This window comes from Microcaecilia unicolor, chromosome 6, assembly GCF_901765095.1.
Source record: "Microcaecilia unicolor chromosome 6, aMicUni1.1, whole genome shotgun sequence".
Taxonomy (NCBI): Eukaryota; Metazoa; Chordata; class Amphibia; order Gymnophiona; family Siphonopidae; genus Microcaecilia; species Microcaecilia unicolor.
The window spans coordinates 27,872,835-27,898,305 of record NC_044036.1 but is presented as its reverse complement, the minus strand read 5'-3'; the positions used below and the strand labels follow the sequence as shown (position 1 = coordinate 27,898,305).

At 45.6% G+C, this 25,471-nt stretch overlaps 1 protein-coding gene across 3 annotated transcripts in view; it reads left to right on the top strand.

Annotated features, from left to right (window-relative positions):
* The window catches only part of SLC1A7 (solute carrier family 1 member 7), a 145,284-nt gene extending 130,862 nt beyond the window's left edge, over window positions 1-14,422 (top strand). The window contains exons 9-12 of one of the 3 annotated variants that reach the window (XM_030205988.1): window positions 6,272-6,406; window positions 10,590-10,689; window positions 11,557-11,559; window positions 14,190-14,422. In XM_030205988.1, the coding sequence (XP_030061848.1) occupies window positions 6,272-6,406; window positions 10,590-10,689; window positions 11,557-11,559; window positions 14,190-14,417 (466 nt within the window). In that variant the 3' untranslated portion in view covers window positions 14,418-14,422. Of the gene's footprint in view, window positions 1-6,271; window positions 6,407-10,589; window positions 10,695-11,556; window positions 11,560-14,188 lie in introns of all 3 variants that reach the window. The other 2 variants (XM_030205985.1, XM_030205987.1) reach the window with 2 other exon arrangements.
* Window positions 14,423-25,471: the final 11,049 nt, after the last annotated feature.

The following is a 25,471-nucleotide window of genomic DNA, read 5'->3' as shown; positions in this document are numbered from 1 at the left end:
CGATCCCCCTCCCCCCAGCCGCTGCCATTGCTAACCCTCCCCCTCCGTTGCTCGCCTACCTTCGCTGGCGGGGGACCCCAACCCCCGCCAGCCGAGGTCCGCGTCCTCCTGCCGCTGCCGGCTGCCTTTGGTCCTTTCATTCTTCCATTGAAGCTGGCGCCGACGAAAAAGTTTCTTTTGAATCTGACGTCGCTGCACGTTGCACGTTGTACGTGCAGGACGTCAGACTCAAAAGAAACTTTCGTCGGCGCCAGCTTCAATGGAAGAATTAAAGGACCAAAGGCAGCCGGCAGCGGCAGGAGGACGCGGACCTCGGCTGGCGGGGGTTGGGGTCCCCCGCCAGCGAAGGTAGGCGAGCAACGGAGGGGGAGGGTTGGCAGCGGTAGGGGGGTCCAGGGCGAAATCTGCGGGGGCCCAGGCCCCTGAGGCCCCACGCAGATACGCCCCTGATTCCAAGTCCATTTAATAGCGGTCTATGGACTTGTCCTTTAGGAATATATCTAACCCCTTTTTAAACTCCGTCAAGCTAACCGCCCGTACCACGTTCTTCGGCAACGAACGTGAAGAGCCTTTTAGAATACGCCGTTCAGCACATACAAAAGTGTACACATCTTGGAGCCGAACTGCTCTATGAACTGCAGCCTTACCTTCAGCAGAGAGATCCCCGACTGATAAGATGGAGGGAGAAACAAAATGGCCGCCGTTCACTCCACTGGCCCTGTGGCGATCGTCGACAGCGCGCCCGACACCTCCGAACAAGCGGAGCCCAGTGGAACGGCAAAGAAACAACAGCCGGCGAAAAAGGCCCCGAAAAAACTGGAGGCAGCACCGGACCCGAAGAAACCTTGAAGGGAGAGCAAAATTTACACGTTCCGGCTGCGTGAACTGCGCCTGACCGACAGCAGCTGTTTGAACTTTTAAGCCATATCAGAAAAAACAGGTGGCCGCGCTTATGCAGTTCGCACCTTTCTTTTTTTTTTTTTTTTTCATTTCTTTAAACTGCCGCTGCCAAAACGCAAGAAAATGGAGGAAATTAAATCTGACGAGAAAAATCGCTGTTTAAAGTCACAGACACTGAATTATTTTCTTCTGTTTTTTTTTTTTTTTTAATAACCCCTCAATCATAATAAAACACTGGAGCTGCCTGCTCGTTAGAAGTCTGGGGAAAGAAAGGCTGCTTCTTTGAATTTCCTTTTATTTGATTTAATTCTTTTAAAGCAGCTACCTGTTAAAAGTGGCTGCCTCTCCCAAAGACGGTACACCTTTCCAGAGAAAGGGACGGCCCTTCCCTGCTAAGCCAGGGAGATGGGGAGGAAGGGGGGTGGACTCGAGACACCCGAGTTTAACACCCCCGAGGCTGTCAAAGAAAGAAGAGAAAGGAAACCCTGTCAAGCCTCTAAATAAGATTCCAGGCACAGAAGAATTATCACAAATATCTGTAATATCTAAAGAGAAAAGGAGAGAGACTAATGGGCTCACTTCCTACCTGCTGGGAGACTGAGAAAATACTGGGGCTAAGGTCACATGGCCAGGGCTCCTATTGGCTCTCTAGAGTCAGAGTTTTTTCCTCAGTCTCCACCTGCTGGTAGGCGAGCACAACCCATCAGTCCAATCCTGGTCCGGTCCGGAGGGACGCTAAGGAAGGTGGGTTTTCAGCATAGATTTGAAAACAGGTAGAGATGGAGCTAGACATATAGGTCCAGGAAGTCTATTCCAGGCATAAGGTGCCGCGAGAGAAAAGGAGCGAAGCCTGGAGTTAGCAGTGGAGGAGAAGGGGGACGACAAGAGAGATTTGTCCAGTGAGCGGCGTTCACGGGGAGGAATGTAGGGAGAGATGAGAGCGGCGAGGTAATGGGGCCTGCAGAGTGGATGCATTTAAAGGTCAGTACGAGAAGTTTAAATTGAATGCGGAAGCGGACAGGGGGCCAGTGAAGTGACTTGAGGAGTGGGCTAGTGTGGGTATAACGATTCTGGCAGAAAATAAGTCATGCCGCAGAATTTTGGACAGATTGGAGAGGAGAGAGATGGCTGAGCGGAAGACCAGAGAGAAGTAAATTGCAATAGTCCAAGCGAGAGGTGACAAGGGTGTGGATAAGGGTTCTGGCAGCGTATTCAGAAAGGAAGGGGTGAATTTTGCTAATATTGTAGATAAAGAAACGACAGGTTTTGGCGATCTGTTGAATATGCGCAGAGAAGGAGAGAGAGGAATCAAAGATGACTCCAAGGTTACAAGCCGAGGAGACAGGGAGGATGTGAGAGCCATTAACAGAGATAGAGAAAGGGGGAAGAGGGGAGGTGGATTTAGGGGGAAAAATGAGAAGTTCAGTTTTGGACATGTTGAGCTTTAGATGGCGTTGAGACATCCAAGCAGCAATGTCGGATGAACAGGCTGAGATGTTGTCCTGGATCGAGGACAAATTATTGGAGGTGCACCCACTGCACCCATACAGCTGGCTCCTGTGCCTCCCAGCAACAGGACAGTTCTCCTTTCCTTCTCCCCATCCCTTCTGCATGGCAGATCTTTGTGTTTATGTTGTGGCTGGTCCTGAGAGCAACAGCAGAATTAGGCCAGAGCAGAGATGAATTCCACATTATTGTGCCTGCTGTTCTCAGGCCCCCTCCGTGGCCCACTCCTTCCTGCCTTTTGTAAGGGAGGTAGGGCCTGAGAGTGGCACAGACACGGATACTCTTGTCTTTCATTGTCTGCTTCTGTTTTGCTTATGGATACAGTTTTGATGACCTTACAATACGTTTGACAAGTTGTCAACCTTTTGGTTCCGTGCCAGAACAAATCTCGATGCATTCATTAGACAGCTGTTGCGGAGTCGTAGACGGCCTTCCACACTCCAGCCCTATGACACTGGGCTGTTCTTAATCTAGGAGCTATTTAAGCAAAGTTCCATTGCTGAAAGTGGGAACGACAACAGCCCTTAGAAGTGGTAGCATTTGTTAAAATCACCCTGTATTATTAGGCTCTAACAATGGTGCTTACCCTGGCATGCAAACACATGGCGTCCTTCAGACCTCCAGCGTGGGTGAGTCAATCCTTTGGAGGATTACACACAAACTGCAAGGAATGGCTTAGTCTTTGTACTTACTCTGCGTGTTTTATCTCACTTGTCACATAGTGGTCTACTATTCCAAGAGATTGTTAGTAGTTTCCTGTGTTCGCTCGCCTTCCCAGTGCAGCCTTAGCACGGAATATAGAATCAGGCTATTGCTTCAAGCATTTCAAATATGGCCAGGCGCCAATCTCTTTTTGGCTTGCTGAGTGCTGCTAGCCTGTCTCTGGCCACACACACACACCAACCAACCGTGGACCAATCCTGTTGTACGTTTGCAGGCAGATTTGTTCCCTTTTCAGCCAAAAGAACACTTTGGGGAATTAAAGGGCGTTCTCGGCAGAGAATTGGGAGATGATTAACATAACACTTGTGCTGGGTAGAAACTGCAACAAGCAAAGTGCTGGAAATCTGCTTCATGAAGGCAAAAAGTCTGTCAGAGCTTTCATTCTGCCTAACCCTGGCATGGTCAAACCCTGTCATTTTCAAGATATCCTGCTCTTTTTTTTTTTAAGATATCCATAATGAATAGTCATTAAACTCATGTGCATGTTCTGGTAACCCCTTGTCTTCAGGATGTATTTTTTATTTTTGTTACATTTGTACCCCACACTTTCCCACTCATGGCAGGCTCAATGTAGCTTACATATTGTATACAGGTACTTATTTGTACCTGGGGCAATGGAGGGTTAAGTGACTTACCCAGAGTCACAAGGAGCTACCTGTGCCTGAAGTGGGAATTGAACTCAGTTCCTCAGGACCAAAGTCCACCACCCTAACCACTAGGCCACTCCTCCACTGTTGGAGATTCTACATGGAATGTTGCTATTCCACTAGCATCCATGTAGAAGTCAGCCCTTTCAGATCACCAATGTGGCCACGCAGGCTTCTGCTTCTGTGAGTCTGACGTCCTGCACATGCAGGACGTCAGACTCACAGAAACAGAAGCCTGCGCGGCTGCGTTGCTGATCTGCAAGGGCAGGCTTCTACATGGAATGTTGCTAGTGGAATAGCAACATTAACATTCCATGTAGAATCTTATATAGTAGCAACAGACTCTCAATAGTAGCAACATTCCATGTAGAATCTTCAAATAGTAGCAACATTCCAGAATCTCAAATAGTAGCTACATTCCATGTAGAACCTCAAATAGGGAAAGGGAAATGGGACTTGATATACCGCTTTTCTGAGGTTTTTGCAGCTACAATTCAAAGTGGTTTACATATATTCAGGTACTTATTTTGTACCAGGGGCAACGGAGGGTTAAGTGACTTGCCCAGAGTCACAAGGAGCTGCACTGGGAATTGAACCCAGTTCCCCAGGATCAAAGTCCACTGCTCTAACCACTAGGCTACTCCTCCACTAGCAATATTCCATGTCGAAGCCTGCCCTTGCCGATCAGCAACGTGGCCACGCAGGCTTCTGTTTCTGTGACTCTGACGTCCTGCACATACGTGCAGGACATCAGACTCACAGAAACAGAAGCCTGCGCGGCCGCATTGCTGATCTGCAAGGGCAGGCTTCTACATGGAATGTTGCTAGTGAAATAGCAACATTAACATTCCATGTAGAATCTTCAAATAGTAGCAACATTCCAGAATCTCAAATAGTAGTAACAGCAACATTCCATGTGGAATTAGAAAAGGTACAGAGAAGGGCGATGAAAATGATAAAGGGGATGGGACGACTTCCCTATGAGGAAAGGCTGAGCGGCTAGGGCTCTTCAGCATGGAGAATAGACGGCTGAGGGGAGATTTGATAGAGGTCTATAAAATAATGAGTGGAGTGGTAGACGTGAATTGTTTGTTTACTCTTTCCAAAAATACTAGGAATAGGGGGCATGCGATGAAGCTACAAAGTAGTAAATTTAAAATGAATCAGAGAAACGTTTTCTTCACTCAACGTGCAATTAAACTCTGGAATTCGTTGCCAGAGAATGTGGTAAAGGCGATCAGCTTAGCGGGGTTTAAAAAAGGTCTGGCTGGCTTCCTAAAGGAAAAATCCATAGACCATTATTAAATTGACTTGGGGAAAATCCACTGCCTATTTCTGGGATACGCAGCATAAAATGTATTTAACTTTTTCAGGATCTTGCCAGGTATTTGTGACCTGGACTGGCCACTGTTGGAAACAGGATGCCGGGCTTGATGGACCTTCGGTCTGCCCCAGTGTGGCAATACATATGTACTTATGTCCTAACAGTTAGGTGAGCCAATGCCTTGCACCAGGTCTACGATTGCATTTCTAATACAAGATGCTGCTATAGAAATGATAGCGTAAACCCAAATTGGCACGTCTCCATTTACAGTTATGACCATTAGTACATATGCTGCCTCCCACGGTCAGTGCTGAGCTCGGATATTCAATGCTGGGCCATTTCTGATGACTAGCATTGAATATGCGGTTTATGTTTGGGCGGTTTGAACTTAACCGGACAAACCGATCTTCAGCGCTGGCTGGTTAAGTTTGAATCAGCCAAAGATATTCCAGCTAATCACGCAGCCAGATTTGACCACGAAACTTAGCCAGCGATGCGCTGAAAATTGGCGGATATGATTGAGGTCTACAGAATCCTGAGTGGTGTATAACGAGTAGAAGAAGATCGATTTTTACTCGTTCCAAAAGTACAAAGACTAGGGGACACTCAAGGAAGTTACATGGAAATACTTGTAAAACAAATAGGAGGAAATATTTTTCCACTCAACAAACAGTTAAGCTCTGGAACTCTGTGTCGGAAGATGTAGTAACAGCAGTTAGCGCACCTGGGTTTACAAAAGGTTTGGACAAGTTCCTGGAGGAAAAGTCCATAATCTGTTATTGAGACAGACATGGGGAAGCCACTGTTTGCCCTGGGATTGGTAGCATGGAATGTTGCTACTATTTGGGTTTCTGCCAGGTGCTTGTGACCTGGATTGCCCACTGTTGGAAGCAGGATACTGGGCTAGATGGTTATTGGTCTGACCCAGTATTGATACTCTTATGTTATGAGGAAGGAGGAAAATTCTTTCTAAAACCTCATTTCCTCCAGTGCTGGCACCAAACTGCCACAGAGTACAAGGCTGATATGGTGTTCCCCTAACTAACTCAATGCCCATACTACCAGTGGTCTTTTCAAAACTGTACTGAGAAAGATTTTTATATAACTATGTAGCCATTTGGTAAGGGTTTCTCTTTTGTTCATTTGTGTCCTTTTTTCTTTCTGTTCTAAGTATCACAGCAACCGCGGCCAGTATCGGTGCAGCAGGGATCCCACAAGCTGGCCTGGTAACGATGGTCATTGTGCTGACCTCCGTTGGCCTGCCTACCGATGACATCACTTTAATAATTGCAGTGGACTGGGCCTTGTAAGTGAGCCTAAGCCTCAGTTTTTCCTACACTTCTGCATAGCTAGACACTACCAGATCAATATTCAAAGAGACTTGTACATGTAGCGATAGCAGTCAAATACAAAAGTCCCTTACCTGTAAATTTTGGATGGAATCATGCGACAATTTTATGTGTGCAACTCCTTTTAGGTCAGTCTTCTTCAGTGCAAGGCCCAGAGGCCAATGGCAGCCCCTGGAAACCTCTGGGGCGGCCCCCATTGTCTTTCTGGCTTTTTTCTGCCTCTCTACCCAGGCTCAGGTCAGAAAGAGGGAAAGGGATGGGGGAAGAGCCGCATGCTTTAAGGATAAAGCATTTTTCAATTTGCAAAACAGAACACATTTGAGAAATGCTCCCAACCTTGAGGATACCCCCCCCCCCCCCCCCATGAAGTTTGAAGGTGGGCTGGTGGGGACGGATGTCATTGACCTAGACTAGTCAGCAGTGTCATGGCCCTGCATGGGAAGATATTTGGTGGCTCTCCTTCAGCTCATTAGAATCCAAAGTGGCCCCAGCTTAAACATGAATGAAGTCCATGGTTTTAGGTTCATCGTTGCTGCATGGTGAGTCTTTCCGTAATGGTGTCTGGCTGCCCAGATTCCATTATAGAATACTAGCACAGCCCAGTATCTGCTTAACTTGGGCTTGATATTTCGACCATGAGAGTTAGCTGGGCTGCCTCCTGTGGCTGCTACTGAGCTAATATTCAGTGCTGGCCGGTTAAGTTAATACCAGCCAAAGATATACCTGCTATTTCGGTGGCCTAATTTGGCCATCAAACTTAGGGGCCCATTTTACTAAGTCATGTAGGCACCTGCGCATGTACAACGCATGTCAAATTGGAAGTACCACCCAGTTACCGCGTGCCCCGGGCGATAATTCCATTTTTGATGTTTGTGCAAAACTTTTCTACCGCATGGCACTTACCTGGCAGTAGTGTACTTGTGCTGACGATTACTGCCTGGTTAACACGTGAGACCTTACCGCTAAGTCAATAGGGGGCGGTAAGGTCTCATGCAGAAAATGGACTTGTGCCGATTTAAATTTTGCCGCATGTCCATTTTCGGCCACACAAAAAGGCCTTTTTTTTTGCAGGTGTGCTAAAAAATGGACCTGCGTACATCCAAAACTCATGCCTACACCAGTGCAAGCCATTTTTTCAGCGCGCCTTAGTAAAAGGGCCCCTTAGCCAGTAATGCGCTGAATGTTAGTGGCTAGCTGGTTACATCACGCGATATAACCGGTTATCCATTAAAGGCACCTGAAACTTCAGCGTGGAAAAAAATATGCCTAGGTGTATTCTCTAAAGTATACCTAAATTTTATAGAATAGGCTTAAATTTCCACGCAGTATATAGAATTACGCCAAGCACCTCTCCACATGACCATATTTAGTTGGTCTTTTGTGTAGCGTTTTACTTGGCATAAATGCCGATGCCTAAATTAGGCACAGAGTGGATGTATTCTATAACAAAATACAAGACAGGAAAATCCTCTACGATGACGAAACACAGTAGGCAAAAGTAGAGGGTAAGGTCTACAGCTTTAGACACGAGCAGGGCTGCGGTCCTGTGCTTCGATCTTGAGTTTACTGTTTGACCCCTGATGTAGACGCTTGTGTGTGTCGAAACACGGCCCTTGTCGGGTCCTTCTTTTTAAGTACAACAATAAAGACTGTTGGATTCATATCTCCAGTGGTGATTCGTCTTTGGTCAGCCTCTACTTTTGCCTACTGTATTCTATAACAGCATGTATAGATTTTAGAAATGCCCACACCCTGCCCATGCCCATGCCCCCTTTTCAACTACGCAACATAGAATTTATGCACACCACGTTACAGAATACGCTTAGCGAGTTCTATGCATAAATCTTAATGCTAATTAGTGCTGATAATTGCTTGTTAACATCCAAATGACAGCGCTTATTAGCTAGTTAACCAATTACATTAAATGTAGTGTTATAGAATACACTTCGATTTCTTCGTGGTAATTAAGGCACAATACTTAGAATCCCGGGGTAAACACTAACTGGCAGTATTTGGAGGGAGATAACCGGCGATGTCATGCTGAATATTGCCAGACAGCCAGTTAAGTGTCATTTAACCGGCCAGGAACGGCTCCTGGGCCAGTTAAATGGTTTTAAATATTGAGGCGGCTTACATTTACGTGTTCACATTTACGCAAGCCACAGTTCTGGTGTAATTGCAGATGCCTAAATGCTGCAAGGGTGCACGTAACTTCCAGTATTGTCTAAGTTGTGCATGTAAGTGGCAGCCTCGCCCATGCTTCTCCCCCGTGAACGCCCCTTTGCATTTATTCACTATCCCCCACATTCCATATATGCCACCCAGATTTGTGTGCAATTCATTTGAATAACATCAGTAATTGAGTGCTGATTGACACCCATTAAAATATGCACATGTATCTGAGCTACTCCCATAGCGTGCATCTGAAAAGGGGCGTGACCATGGAAGGGGCATGGGCGGGTCAGGGGCATTCTGAAAAATTGCACATGCAGTTATAGAATACTAGCTCAGCGTGCCTAACTTGGGTGCCGGGATTTACACCAGCAGGTGTAATTCTGATGCCCAAAGTCAGGGTGCGGGAATTGTCACTATGCGCTGTTCTATATAGGTCACACATCCTTTATAGAGTAGCATTTAGTGCTGATTTTTTTCAGCACCATTTTCGAGCGCCTTTTGTAGAATTTCCACCTTTGCCACTTACATGGCATGTGCCTTTACAAAATAGTAGCTGTGTAAGAAGTGGCGTAGCTGGCAGGAGCCTCGAGGGTCTGCCCCCCTCCCCCCCCACACATACTTTAGGCTCATGGCCCCTCCAAAATTGTGGCAGCTGGCGGGGGTGCTGAAGCCCTGCTTGCCAAAGAGTTTCACTGCTGGAGCCCTGCCTGTCCTGCTCGAGCAGCAGGAAGCCATCAGGTTGCTCTAGCTGCCGATGCTGCATGTCCGCACATGCTCATTTCATGCATTTGAACTAAGCATGCTCAGAAGTGCTGGTGTTAGAGGCTGGAGAGCCTGCCTGCTTCCCTGACAGAACAGGCAGAGGCGCTGGCTGCGAAACTTCGGCTGGTGGGGCTTAAGCATCCCTGCCAGCAAAGGTATGTTCCAGAGGAGGAGGAAAGCATGGCAACAGCGGCAGCAGAGGTTTTGTCACCCCAGTCTGCCCCTGCCCCCCCCCCCAATCAACTTCTGGCTACTCCCATGTGTATGTGTGTGTGTGTACACTTACCTGCAAAAGCACCAGTATTGTGTACACTTACACACTCGTGATGTATTAATGGTGCCCTATTATAGAACTGCATTCACAGGCCCTTTTTTACTAGTGTGTGCTAATGCATACTGACATGTGGGGGCCAATATTCAAAGCAATTTATCCAGCCAGAAACAGCTCCTGGCTGATTTAAGTCATCTGTTCATGCTAAAACATATATATGTGGTTGGCTGGTTAAGTGTTGATTGACCGCAGTTGACTGGCCAATTGCCGACTCCACCCCTGGAATGCCCCCAAAGTAGCCGGTTTGCAGTTAGGTGCTAATCGGTTATTTTCAGCAGTACCTAACTGCAAACCGGCTTTTTGGGGGGCATTCCAGGGGCGGAGTCAGCAATTGGCCAGTCAACTGCAGATGTTCAACACTTAACCGGCCAGGTTAACCACATAAATAGGACCACATAAAAGTCAGTCCTATCTCTATGCAGTAACCCATACATAGCCAGTTAAGTGCTGAATATCAGACTTAACCGGCTACGTGTTAGTCAGTTCTGCAAAACCAGATATTCAGTGCCGAAGCCCGCACATAGGCCAGCACTGAATTTCCGGTTTTAGCCACTGGCTGAAAATTACCCCCATGTTAATTTGAGTTAAGCTCATAGTTAGAATAACAGGAGTTAAGGGGCTTGCATTACTTAAAGTGTGTTAAATCACAACATCATTGTATGTTAATTTGCTTTAATGCATATTAATATACATTAGTAATTGAGGCCTTGTAATAGTCATGACCACATGGGGGAATATAAATCAGGTACAGAGTACAATACAGAATAGAGTGGAAAAGATTTAAGAAGTAGAATTAAGATCCTTAATTTATGTTACTGCAAAATTACCAGGTGAGCAGCTTGTGTGTTGAAATGCCTTCTTTGATTTGTCAGAGACAGATTTCGAACGATGATCAACGTACTGGGAGATGCCATAGCATCGGGGATTATGGCTCATATCTTCCGAAAGGACTTTGCAACGCAGAGCGATGAGGTGAGATGTCTGCTGTTCTCTCTGCCACTGCTAAATCTCTCCCCCCAATATTCAATTGGTCAGGAACAGCATCTAGCCGGTTAAATGGTACTTAGCTGGCTATCTGTTAGGCCGGTTAGCGCCCAGCAGATAGCCAGTTATATTGCGTGATATAACCAGCTATCCTTCGATTTCCAGCACATCGCCAGCTAAGTTTAGCGGTCAAATTTGGCCTATCTGTGGCTGGTTCCAGTTTAATCAGCAAGCACTAAATATTGGCTTAGCCACTAAAGTTGGAACCAGCTAAAAAGGAACCGAATATTCAATGCCGATCACCGAAAATGTCCCGGCATTGATTATTCGGGCTCAATGCTGACCGCAGGAGGCAGCCGGCTACCTCCTGCAATCTGAATATCAGCCCCACTATGTTACCAGGACCTCCTGCTCCACTTATTAGTTAAACTCATTCATCTGTATATTTTGCGTGCAACTGACTTTATTTTATAAATTGCGCATGCTAAAATCGTTTATCGTTTATTTTCATTTAATATACCGTTGAGTCAAATCGAAATGGTTTACAATAATATAAAAATGAATACAGGAAAAGAATGCCATAATATAAAGCGATCAGTCACTCAAGGCACAAGCAGACAGCAAACATACAACCAAAACGATCAGATCATCGAAGAACAAAACACAACAGAAATATACACAGCTGTAAAAATACAAACTCTAAAACCTATTCATTAAAACCTCTGCTTCCTTCCCATCCCAGAAGAACCTCACCGGAAACTGCCGTCACTGTTCAAATGCCAGTTTAAAGAAGTATGTTTTTAGGGACACTCGAAAGGCAGGAAGAGAGCTTTCGAGGTGTAACTGTTTAAGGAGCAAGTTCCAAAGAGTGGGAGCAAGGAAACAGAAAGCAGAAAAACCTGTGGATTTCCAATGTGCATTAGAGGGATGAGGCAGAACAAGCCTGTTGTCAGTCAGAGACCGAAGGACACGAGCAGGTGTATAGGGGATAACAGGCTAAATTTGACTGCTCAAGTGTATAGAATTAGGGAATGAGTGGTTATTAATAATCCACAGTGCAAGGGCTCTATTGCCAGGCAGTTACCTGTTTGTTGACATCCTTATTTTCTGTATGCTGTGCCTTAAAAAAACACATCTGTGCTGCCTTGTCAGGAGACTTAATGATGGACCTCATTTCCATAGAGTCTACTCTCAGTAACCAACCAAAAACCATTCATTAACACAGTTCAACAATGACAATGATTTTCTCCTGTAAAGATGGCAATTTTCCATGTGTTTGGAAGGGGTGGTCATGTTTACACACGTGAATCAAATTCTGTGCAGGGAAACCTACAGTAGGTGGTCGATGTTAAAAAGCCCTTGTACGGCCTACATGGACTTACCTAAGGGCTTGTCCAAAAATGCTGGTATGAACAATGGATACGTGTGGTCATATAAATTTCTATAAGGCCAAAATGTATTCCTTTGAAATGGGATGGTGTTTGGAGAGGCAGGTGGCAAGGCCAGAAGATATGCAGATACTCATCCAGAAGCTGTACAACTTAAGCATTCAAGGCTGAATGCAGATATAGGAGGAAGGATAACAACAGAGCACCTCCAATGCAGGGTGAGAGTCTATTCTGGATGGACCTGGGCGCCCAACTCTCTTTATTGAATGCCAGTGCGTCTACATTTAGGTGCCCTCATTTCCAGCTGCCATAGAGCTCCCCAGTGGCTTACCTATCTTGGTTTCCACCCAGTGCATATCTCTCCCTCCTCTGAGCAAAGAGTGCAAGGAGCAGTCATGCAGCTGTAGGCTCTGCTAGTCCACTTTGACGTCAGAGGGGTTAGGGGACAGGCAGAACTGACAGCCATGTGACTGCCCAATGTACCCCCTTGCTCCCTGCCCCCAAGGCAGACCGCCCCACCCATGGTACACCACTGGAGCTGTCTAAATGTAACAGGCACATGGGTCACCTATGGTATTCTGTAAGTTGCAGGCCTTAAAGTCAGCCTGGCGCATGCCCTGCCCATATGAACACCAATTATGAGCCCTACTGGCATTTCCATGGGTGAATGTAGGCTTAGGTGTGAAAATGTTAGTTTTTGTACCTATAGGTGGGTAACAAGCATATAAATATCCCTCAGTGACTTGTTATAGAATTACCCTTACAAAGTTTTATGCCAGTGTTTTTGGCATTCAGACCTGGGCACATAACTCTACTAAAAATCCACCTAAAGATAAATTATCAGTATATCTCTTTACGTGAACATTTACCTCGTACTTTATAGCAGCGGTGCACTCCTTCTGCTGCAAAAACTGCTTGTGCAGTTCCACAATGCAGTTGCTGTGTACGAGTGTGCTTGCTTTCCAGTGCAGAGAAAAGGGGTGAAGGGAGGTCAGGTGAGTGACTGTACATAGGTAAATGCCTTTTACACATTTTGATAGGCCCTAACACCAGCTAATTAAAAGCCCCCATGCAAGAGGACTCTGTCTTGAGGCAAGTACCTATAAGTTAGATGTCTTGAGCCAATGGTGAGGTCATCACACAAGTTCAAAGTTAACTACCCTGCCAAAAGAGTCCTCTATGAAGGGGATCACAACTTCTAGAAATTGAGGGGCCCTTTTACTAAAGGGTTGGTTTGTGGCAACCAGGGGCGTAGCCAGACTTCAGCGGGAGGGGGGTCCAGAGCCTGAGGTGAGGGGGCACATTTTAACCCCCCCCCCCGGCGGCACCGACCCCCCCCCTCCCGCCGCCAACCCGTCGTCACCTACCTTTGCTGGTGGGGGACCCCAACCCCCGCCAGCTGTGCAGGACATCAGAAACAGAAGGAAGCCTTTTGCGAGAAGAAGAGGACCTCAGCTGGCGGGGGTTGGAGTCCCCCGCCAGCAAAGGCAGGCGATGACAATGGCGGGTTGGCGGCGGGGGGGGGGTCAGGCGGGTCATTGGCAGGGGGGGTCCAGGGCCAAATCTACGGGGGCCGACCCCCCCCCAGGCCCCACATAGCTACACCACTGGTGGCAACAGGCTTGCCACACACCAATCCGGAACTACTGCTGGAGCCCGGCGATAATTCCCACCCCCAGCACGCTCCATATTTTTGTAGCCCCAGTGCTTACCCAGCGGTAATCGGGCAGTGTTGCATGCTGCCTGGTTACTGCCAGTTTATAGCAGGAGCCCTTACTGCCATCTCAATGGATGGTGGTAAGTGCCCCCCCCCTGAAATGGCAGCACGGCAAGTGGTTCACCTACCGCACGGCCATTTCTTGTCCAGCAGAAAAGACAGCCTTTTATCCACTGCGGTAAAAGGGAGCCACAGCGCACGTCAAAAACACGTGCTGACGCTGGCACAGGCCCCCTTTTACCACAGCTTAGTGAAAGGACCCCTGAATTTGAAAGAAAACTTAGTTTTATTAAAAACTGGTCTCTCCATTTGTGCTTGCATTAATGCCTTCTGGAGTTTGGATCTGAATTCGGATCTGGATTTTTTTTGTTCCCCACTTCTAGGTCCCCTCGATCTGTGAAACCAAACCCATCAGCATCCAGCAGATGATGGCCTGTCAGGGCGATGCAGGCCCAGAGATCATGAAAAATGCGCATACAGCAAAACCAGGGCTCGGATTTCACCACATAGATGTGGAGCGGGAAGACAGCCCAGCGGGCGACCCCAACATGAAAGCCAATGACAAGAGTCACTGTACCATTGTAATCAGTGAACTTGAAACCAACTTGTAACCTAATCCAGGAGAAGACCTGCTGGCCAACTTCCTATAATAGTACAGGCAGAGAGGGTAATACAGTATACAGTAAGAGAAGCGCAAGGAAAAAAAGCAACACTGGGCCTTCAAGAGTGGGACAACAGGAGTATTTTATTAGCCAAAGACCTTTGGCTAATAAAATACTCCTGTTGTCCCACTCTTGAAGGCCCAGTGTTGCTTTTTTTCCTTGTGCAACTTCCTATAATACCTGGGAGCTCATAACTAGACTACTACTCATCATTTCTATAGAGCTTCTAGACGTATGCAGCACTGTACATGTTATATGCAGGAAATTTCTCTGTCCCTAGGGGGCTCACAATCTAAGTTTTTTGTACCTGGGGCAATGGAGGATTAAGTGACTTGCCCTGGGTCACAAGAAGCTGCAGTAGGAATTGAACCCAGGTTAGCAGGATTAAAGCCCACTGACCTAACCTTTAGTCTACTCCTCCAGGTAGAGTCCTGTAGCCCTGACTGTGGAAAATGAAATGATAACTTTTTGATGTAAAAAAAGTTACAAAGACCGGTTAATGTAACAGTCAGGGAGGTGACCTTCCTGCTTATTTTCTAAGGAGAAGGGCGGCCATCTTCCGACACAAATCGGGAGATGGGCGCCCTTCTCCTAAGGGCGGCCAAGTCGGTATAATCGAAAGCCGATTTTGGCCGCCCTCGCAGGGCCGGCCAAAGTTCAAGGGGACCTGTCGGTAGTGTACTGAAGGCGGGACGGGGGCATGGTTAAGAGATGATCGTCCTCGGCCGATAATGGAAAAAAGAAGGGCTGCCCTGACGAGCATTTGGCTGATTTTACTTGGTCCATTTATTTTCAGGACCAAGCCTCAAAAAGGTGTCCGAACTGACCAGATAACCACCGGAGGGAATCGGGGATCACCTTCCCGTACTCCCCCAGTGGTCACCAACCCCTTCCCACCCTAAAAAAACTTTTTCAATATTTTTTGCCAGCCTCTATGCCAGCCTCAAATGTCATACCCAGCTCCATGACAACAGTATGCAGGTCCCTGGAGCAGTTTTAGTGGGTGCAGTGCACTTCAGGTAGGTGGACCCAAGCCCATCCCCCCCCCCCCCCCCACCTGTTACACTTTTGGTGGTAAATGGGAGCCCTCCAAGACCCACCCAAAACCCACTGTACCCACATGTAGGTGCCCCCCTTCACCCATAAGGGCTATGGTAGTGGTGTACAGTGGTGGGGAGTGGTTTTTTGGGGGGATTTGGGGGGCTCAGCACCCAGGGGAAGGGAGCTATGTACCTGGGAGCAATTAATGAAGTCCACTGCAGTGCCCCCTAGGGTGCCCGGTTGGTGTCCTGGCATGTGAGGGGGACCAGTGCACTACAAATGCTGGCTCCTCCCACGACCAAATGGCTTGGATTTGGCCGGTTTTGAGATGGCTGGCCTCGGTTTCCATTATTGGCGAAAACAAATGCCGGCCATCTCTGGGGTCGAACCAAATGGTGAGATTTGGCTGTCCCCGACCGTATTATCAAAACAAAAGATGGCCACCCATCTTGTTTCGATAATATGGTCGGGGACACCTCTTTACGGTGCCGTCCTTAGAGATGGGCACCCCCGTTCGATTATGCCCCTCCTTAGGACCCACAACTTTTTTAGGATCAAAAGCCCGTATATTTCCTGATTTGTCTACATTTTCACAAAAGCTATTTCGGTGCTTCATTCTAGGGTTCAGGACTTTAGGGCAAGTTTTTTGTTGTTGTTGTTGTTGATGAAATTTCCTTGCTTATCTTTGCTTATTTATCAAGGGAAGTCTTTTCTCTTTGAGGTTAGAGAGGATGTAGAAGTTCATGTTTAATTGCCTTTGTATCAGTCCATGCTGGGACCGCACCTTGAACATTGTGTTCAATTCTGGTCGCCGCATCTCAAAAAAGATATAGTGGAATTAGAAAAGGTACAGAGAAGGGCGACGAAAATGATAAAGGGGATGGGACGACTTCCCTAAGAGGAAAGGCTGAAGTGGCTAGGGCTCTTCAGCTTGGAGAAAAGATGGCTGAGGGGAGATATGATAGAGGTCTATAAAATAATGAGTGGAGTGGAACGGGTGGACGTGAATCGTTTGTTTACTCTTTCCAAAAATACTAGGACTAGGGGCATGCGATGAAGCTACAAAGTAGTAAATTTAATATGAATCGGAGAAAATGTTTCTTCACTCAACGTGTAGTTAAACTCTGGAATTCGTTGCCAGAGAGTCCATAGACCATTATTAAATTGACTTGGGGAAAATCCACTGCTTAGTTCTGGGATAAGCAGCATAAAATGTATTGAACTTTTTCGGGATCTTGCCAGGTATTTGTGACCTGGATTGGCCACTGTTGGAAACAGGATGCTGGGCTTGATGGACCTTCAACCTTTCCCAGTGTGGCAATACTTATGTAATTCTTTCCTATGTTTAGATGCCACTGTATGGATTGGCTGGTTGGGTTTGGAGGGTATAAGTTTTCTTGATTTATATTACCAAATTTCTTATATCTGTAATGTTTCTTTATATTAGTGGATGATGATTATTTAAGTATTTTCCTGGTTTGATTTATTGTGTATTTATTTTTCTAAATTCCTGATATCATGGATATTATCTGAAATGATGTAACTGAAATGCATATAAACAAAAAATACAGAATGTGATTGGATTTGAAAGTTTGGGGAGGTTATGCATTGATTTTTGCACTTATAAAAGGAAATAGAAAACTTACAAAAAATTTGTAATGAACTGAAGAATTATGTAAATCAGCTCTTTGGTGATTTTGGCAAAATCTAGATAATTGTGCAAACTGACAACCCCTGCTCCACACTTCTGCTCAGTTTGGGAAACGATTTATCACCACAGGGTAAGATTTAGGCATAGCTAAACTAGGCGTGGGTTAGGAGCTCAAGCTTTTAGGAGAGGCCTTCTCAGATGTGCTAATTCAATGGCCCCCCAGAACAGATTTTTGCCTTGGTAAATCAGTTGCTGGAAGACAGAAAAGTGGAGGGAACAATGCCACTGCTGCCCACAAAGGCAGCAGTGTAGTTGCAAAAACTTCAGAAAGGTGGTATATCAAGTTTCCCATTTCCCTTCCCCTTTTACCCCTCTGCATTGTCTTCCACTTGGCAGGAGTAGCCAGTGAGCAGCACTTTCTGCCAGCTGCGCTGCCCTCTGCAGGTAGAACCAGCCAGGCAGGTCCCCATTTGTGGGAGCTTAAGAATGTGTTTTCATTGCAGTGGGGGCTCCGATGTTTGACTAGGGCCCGCTAAAGGGTTAACTCTGTCCTATACCGCCATTTTCACCTGCATATGGCCTAGACAATTTTTTTTTAAAGCCATCTCTGCACTCAAATCTCTGTTTTATGCAGGAATGTGACTTTTAATTTTATTTAAGTTTTCAATTAAGAATTACAGAAAACAAACCCTGCAATTTTCACACTTGTAGGGGAAAAAAGCAATAAAAATCAAAAGAAAACACAGGAAAATTCAACTTTACAAATTGCCCACAATAACAGGAAATAAAGTAGCCAAGAAATAGGAAATTTGAGCTTAACAAAAATCAAATTACGTAAGAACATAGTAACATATAGTAACATAGTAGATGACGGCAGAAAAAGACCTGCACGGTCCATCCAGTCTGCCCAACAAGATAAACTCATATGTGCTACTTTTTGTGTATACCTGACCTTGATTTGTATCTGCCATTTTCAGGGCACAGACCTTTTGAATGACAAAATGGAAACGTAAGAACACATCCTCTGCTGAATCCCCCCAGCTAGCCCTCAACAGCGGATATTAAATCTTAGCCCTCAGTTCTTCTTTTGCCACAATAAAGCCCAAGAGTGATTTAGGATCTATAAAGAAATAGTTTTTACCCTCAAATAACAAAACACATTGGCAAGGAAATTTTAACACAAAATTCAGACCTAGAGCCAAGGCTCTGGATCATAACGCCAACATTTCCTGGCATCTCTTTTGCGTATCTGTAGACAGATCAGGAAAAACACGTACTTTAGATCCCGAAAACAACTCGTTCATGAAGCAAAAATGCAAATGAAGAATATTATTTCTGTCTGGTTCTAAAGCAAAAGTCACCAACAAGGTCGTTCTTTGGGTAACACCTTTAAGAGATGACTCAAGAAACTCCGTCAAGTTCATTTGATCTGTCTGGTGACTCCACGAACTCTTCTCACTTCCCAACATTAAATATTGGGCCTGCACAAGTGGTGGCATAGTCTCTAGAGAAATTTTTAAGATCTCAGTAAGGTACTTCCGTACCATATCAGACAGTGAAATCAGAGAAGATTTGGAAAAGTTCACAAATCTGAGATTTTTCCTTCTGATTTGATTCTCCAGATATTCTGTCTTCTTAAAAGAGTACAACTTATCCTTTAGCAGAGCCATATTGTTGACATGGAGGTCAGCCAACTTGGCCTCCAAAGATCCAATCTGGTTGGAATGTTGCTCAAGAGTCTTATCATGAGCAGTGATAGCTCGACACCTGATTCCTCTGAATAGAAAATGTTTCCATAACCTTAAGAAAAGAATTGTTGAGAGTCTGTAAGGCCTCCCAAATGGAATTCATAGTGACAACATTAGGTCTTACCAACTTCAGCAGCTCCGAAGGCATAGGCATCAACGACTCCCCTACTGAGGGCTGTATCTTCACAGTTCTTGCACTTCCTCGTCTCTTGATCGCAAAGCTTGCAAAGCCAAAACCGCCACAGGGGATCCCTCTAACAAGTCCAGAAAAGGCCCACTTCCAGCTGACACCTGACTCTGTCCACCAGCAGCGAATGCAATCGATGGCTGTGGAGGCGTTGCCTGAACGACACGGCTCAATGAAGTTCCGTCACTGCTGCTACCGCCGAACTAGTCTGGAAGTAGAGCCGAAAGGGGAATTGGAGTGGAAGCTGCTGTAGCACCAAAGCTCTCAATGGTTGTCTGCCGTAACCTGAAGGATGGAGTAAGAGCAGAAGGAACCTGTCGCTCGTACTGTACCTTTCCTCTTCCTCCCTATACCGCCAATGCATCCAAGGTTCAGAGCACGTCTAGGCACAGAAATAGTCTTGGTAAGCAAGAGCGCCCAGCCGGTGCGACTTCCACTGCTGCCATCTTGGATCCAGGAGTGTGACTTTTAAAATTACCATCTTGATGACTCCTCCTGTGAATTTCATTTTTGAAGGAAAGTTTCACCTTCCCGTGCTCTCTTGAAGTCTATCAAATATTTGAATGTGTCTGTCGTATCCCTTATTTCCTTTCTTTCCTCCACTAGAGACATTTTGAACGTCTTAAGGTTCTCTTTCTTGTGTTTGAGTTGTGGGCCTTGTACTGTATCAGTAGCTGTTTTTTGAAGAGCTTTCCCTGGGATAAGCATACTAGACTATATTCTATATATGGCACCGAAAACATCAGCACGGAAAAAAAACCACGCTTAATGCTATTTTTTAGATCATGCTAACATTAAGCACAGTTTATAGAATGCACATAGCGCTCAGACCCACGACTAAATTTAGACATGACCATTTAGGCAAAATAAAGCCTGGTGTAAATGCCCGTCCCTAAGTTTGGAGCTTGGAGAAGAGACAGCTGAGGGGAGACATGATAGAGGTATATAAAATATTGAGTGGAGTGGAACAGGTGGATGTGAAGCGTCTGTTCACGCTTTCCAAAAATACTAGGACTAGGGGGCATGCGATGAAACTACAGTGTAGTAAATTTAAAACAAATCGGAGAAAACTTTTCTTCACCCAACACATAATTAAACTCTGGAATTCGTTGCCGGAGAACGTGTTGAAGGCGGTTAGCTTAGCAGAGTTTAAAAAGGGGCTAGACGGTTTCCTAAAGGACAAGTCCATAAACCGCTACTAAATGGACTTGGGAAAAATCCACAATTCCAGGAATAACATGTATAGAATGTTTGTACGTTTGGAAAGCTCGCCAGGTGCCCTGGGCCTGGATTGGCCGCTGTCGTGGACAGGATGCTGGGCTCGATGGACCCTTGGTCTTTTCCCAGTGTGGCATTACTTATGTACTTATGTCCTCTACTTGGCTCACTTTTATTACATAGAGCAGTGATTTAACCTATTGTGATGTCATAGTGGCTCATTCCACCAATAAGAGCCAACCTCATTAGTGATGTCACAATGGCTTGATTGTATAGAATGTTTGTACGTTTGGGAAGCTTGCCAGGTGCCCTTGGCCTGGATTGGCCGCTGTCGTGGACAAGATGCTGGGCTCGATGGACCCTTGGTCTTTTCCCAGTGTGGCATTACTTATGTACTTATGTCCTCTACTTGGCTCACTTTTATTACATAGAGCAGTGATTTAACCTATTGTGATGTCATAGTGGCTCATTCCACCAATAAGAGCCAACCTCATTAGTGATGTCACAATGGCTTGATTGTATAGAATGTTTGTACGTTTGGGAAGCTTGCCAGGTGCCCTTGGCCTGGATTGGCCGCTGTCGTGGACAGGATGCTGGGCTCGATGGACCCTTTGGTCTTTTCCCAGTGTGGCATGTACTTATGTCCTCTACTTGGCTCACTTTTATTACATAGAGCAGTGATTTAACCTATTGTGATGTCATAGTGGCTCATTCCACCAATAAGAGCCAACCTCATTAGTGATGTCACAATGGCTTGATTGTATAGAATGTTTGTTTGTTTGGGAAGCTCGCCAGGTGCCCTTGGCCTGGATTGGCCGCTGTCGTGGACAGGATGCTGGGCTCGATGGACCTTTGGTCTTTTCCCAGTGTGGCATTACTTATGTACTTATATTCTATAACAGTGCATGTAATTTCTAGAAATGCCCATGACCTGCCCATGCCCCTCCTATGACCATGTCCCCTGTTGAGATCTATGCATTAGAATTTACACACACCCAGGGGCGTAGCCAGACTTCGGCGGGAGGGGAGCCAGAGCCTGAGGTGAGGGGGCAAATTTTAGCCCCCCCCCCCCCCCCGGCACCGCCAACTTTGACGACCCCTGCTGACAACCCTTTCGATCCCCCTCCCGCCGCCAACCCTCCCCCGCCATCGCCGTGGGCTACCTTTCCTGGCGGGGGACCCCAATCCCCGCCAGCTGAGGAGGTCCTCTTCTTCCTCCAAAAGCTTTGTTCTGTTTCTGACGTCCTGCACGTTGTACGTGCAGGATGTCAGACTCACAGAAACAGAACGAAGCCTTGCAGATCAGCCAGCAACAGACGTCAGACTCACAGAAACAGAACGAAGCCTTGCAGATCAGCCAGCAACGGACGTCAGACTCACAGAAACAGAACGAAGCCTTGCAGATCAGCCAGCAACGGACGTCAGACTCACAGAAACAGAACGAAGCCTTGCAGATCAGCCAGCAACGGACGTCAGACTCACAGAAACAGAACGAAGCCTTGCAGATCAGCCAGCAACGGACGTCAGACTCACAGAAACAGAACGAAGCCTTGCAGATCAGCCAGCAACGGACGTCAGACTCACAGAAACAGAACGAAGCCTTGCAGATCAGCCAGCAACGGACGTCAGACTCACAGAAACAGAACGAAGTCATGCAGATCAGCCAGTGAGTTTCATATTGCTGGAGCTTGATATACAAGGCTGGCAGAAAAAAAATGGCCTTATATTTCAGCCTACTAGGATTAGGATCGAGAAGCAATAAATTATCACAAAGACCTCTTTCTTTGGCAGTAACCTTGGCCCAATTTGACAAGTAGGCCAGGGCCAAGCCATAAAGAATCTTATACACCATTGTGCAAACTATTAACTGAACATATGCGTCCAATGGCAGCCAATGGAGGTCCAACAATAAAGGAGAAACTCTATCATTTTTATGGGCTGAAAAGATTAAGTATGCAGCTGTATTCTGGATAGTCTGGATTTTCTTCAAAAGATTCTTTTGGCAGCCTACATATATACTGTAGAATTACCTACCTTAGCATGATACATAGGATGTGCAGATTCCTGAAAATAGATTATCCTGCTACCAGAAATATATAACTGCTGATACTGGGACGGACCCTTTTTAATTTTTCATGTTTATTTATACTTGATATACCACCCTAGAGAGCTTTCAGAGTGATTTACATATTCAAAATAAGATATACTAAGAAAGAGAAACTGAAGTATGTAATTGATAGCACAGAGAAGAGTAGCTGTACTATAGATTTAACCCAGGTGCTGTAACCCTGAGATCACCCACAGCACTATACCTCTACGCAGGAAATCTAGACTGCCCCAACTTGACATTTCGTCCTTTAGATTGTAAGCTCCTTTGAGCAGGGTCTGTCCTTCTTTGTTAAACTGTACAGCACTGCGTAACCCTAGTAGCGCTCTAGAAATGTTAAGTAGTAGTAGTAGCAGGCGGCAGAAACACAGGCTTTATGATATTAACCACAATCATCTTGCAATAGAAAAGCCTTTAAGTCAATCTTTAACTTATTAGAGGGTCTCTCAAGACATAAATTGGAAGGCAGAGCATTCCACTGAAAATTCTACTTCTAACATAATCGAAACAGATATGTCTGAAGGAAAGGGAAATGGGGCTTGATATACTGCCTTTCTGAGGTTTTTGCAACTACATTCAAAGCGGTTTACATATATTCAGGTACTTATTTTGTACCTGGTGCAATGGAGGGTTAAGTGACTTAAGGAGCTGCAGTGGGAATCGAACTTAGTTCCCCAGGGTCAAAGTCCACTGCACCAACCACTAGGCTACTCCTCCACTAGCAACATTCCATGTAGAAGCCTGCCCTTGCACATCAGCAATGCGGCCGCGCAGGCTTCTATTTCTGTGAGTCTGACATCCTGCACGTATGTGCAGGACGTCAGACTCACAGAAACAGAAGTCTGTGCAGCCGCGCTGCTGATCTGCAAGGGCGGGCTTCTACATGGAATGTTGCTAGTGGAATAGCAACATTCCATGTAGAATCTCAAATAGTAGCAACAGAATCTCAATAGTAGCAACATTCCATGTAGAATCTTCAAATAGTAGCAACATTCCAGAATCTCAAATAGTAGCAACAGCAACATTCCATGTAGAATCTCAAATAGGGAAAGGGAACTGGGACTTGATATACTGCCTTTCTGAGGTTTTTGCAACTACATTCAAAGCGGTTTACATATATTCAGCTACTTAGTTTGTACCAGGGGCAATGGAGGGTTAGGTGACTTGCCCAGAGTGACAAGGAGCTGCAGAGAGAATTGAACTCAGTTCCCCAGGATCAAAGTCCACTGCACTAACCACTAGGCTACTCCTCCACTAGCAACATTCCATGTAGAAGCATGCCCTTGCAGATCAGCAATGCAGCCGCGCAGGCTTCTGTTTCTGTGAGTCTGACGTCCTGTCTAAAAGACAGGTGTACAATCTTGTACACTTGTCTCTAGATTGTACACCTGTCTTTTAGATTGTACACTTGTATTTAGATTGTACACCTGTCTTTTAGATTGTAAGCTCCTTGAGCAGGGACTGTCCTTCCATGTTAAATTGTACAGCGCTGCGTAACCCTAGTAGCGCTTTAGAAATGTTAAGTAGTAGTAGATATGATTGAGGACTACAAAATCCTGAGTGGTATAGAATGAGTAGAAGACAATCAATTTTTTTACTCTTTCAAAAGTACAAAGTCCAGGAGACACTCAATGAACCTACATGAAATACTTTTAAAACAAATAGGAGGAAATATATTTTACTCAATGAATAGTTAAGCTCTGGAACTCATTGTGAGAGGATGTGTTAACAGCAGTTAGCATTTCTGGGTTTAAAAAAAGGTTTGGACAAGTTCCTGGAGGAAAAGTCCATAGTCTGCTATTGAGACAGATATGGGGAAATCACTGCTTGCCGTGGGATCGGTAGCATGGAATGTTGCTACTATTTGGGTTTCTGCCAGGTATTTGTGACCTGGCTTGGTCACTGTTGGAAACAGGATTCTGGGCCAGATGGACCATTGGTCTGACCCAGTATGGCTATGCTCATGTTCTTATAATGCCTGGAGACCTGTTTCAGATTCATGGGGATAAAATGTACAGGAAGTTTACAGAGATTTTTGTAAGGCAGCTCTGCAAGGCTGACAGACTGGAAGATATTTGCTTCTTTACTCCCATGCTAATACCTTACAGCTGTCTGTTCCAGTTGCGGTATCGGGCATGAATCACTAGCGTAACTTTAAACAAATGTTTCTCTACATAAAATCTACCCAAAACAAACAGTACGTTCTCTAAATCTGCTTCCAGGATCCAGCCTCTGTTATATTCCTTTTTTATGTATGGAATGATAATGTCTTAATTTCATTTGTAAAACGGCCCCCATCCAAGATATCTCCTTCAGGGCAAGAGGAATCACGAGGCAGAATTTTAATGTAATTAACCAAAAGGTTGACTATTGTCCCTAAGGAGCACATAGATGGGAGCTGTTATGCAGCTAAGTCATTAGCATTTCAAATGGATCCCAACATGGTACAGAATTTGGATCTTAATTCCTACGAGGTTGGCTTTAAAGATCTAAATAGGTGTACCATGCATGAGAGCGAAGGTGGCTTCCATATGCTACAAGGAGATAGCATTTTCCATAGCAACAGAAACTAACAGACGAGAGGGTCATGATCTGAATTTGGAAGTAGAGTGCCCATGAGGAAGTAACGTGGAGGGCCATTTTCGATATGACGTCTAAGTCTGACTTTGGACGTTTTTGCAAAAAAAACGTCCAAAATCTAGATGGGAAAGAAGGTCATTTTCAAAAAAGAAAAACTTCTTCTTTTTTTTTTTTTTTGAAAATACAGTTTTGAACAAGGTTTTGTGATTTGGACGTTTTGGGTTTTTTTTTGGTCCATTTTCAGAAAACAAAAACCATCCAAGTGCAAAACGCACAAAATCAAGCCATGTAGGGATGTAGGAGGAGCCAGCATTTTTAGTAGACTGGTCCCCCAGACATCCCAGGAAAGCAATAGGGCACCCTAGGAGGCACTGCAGTGGACTTCATAAAATGCACCCAGGTACACTTCTCACCATTGCTCCCTTATCTTGTCTGGTGAGCCCACCAAAACCCACCCAAAACCCACTACCC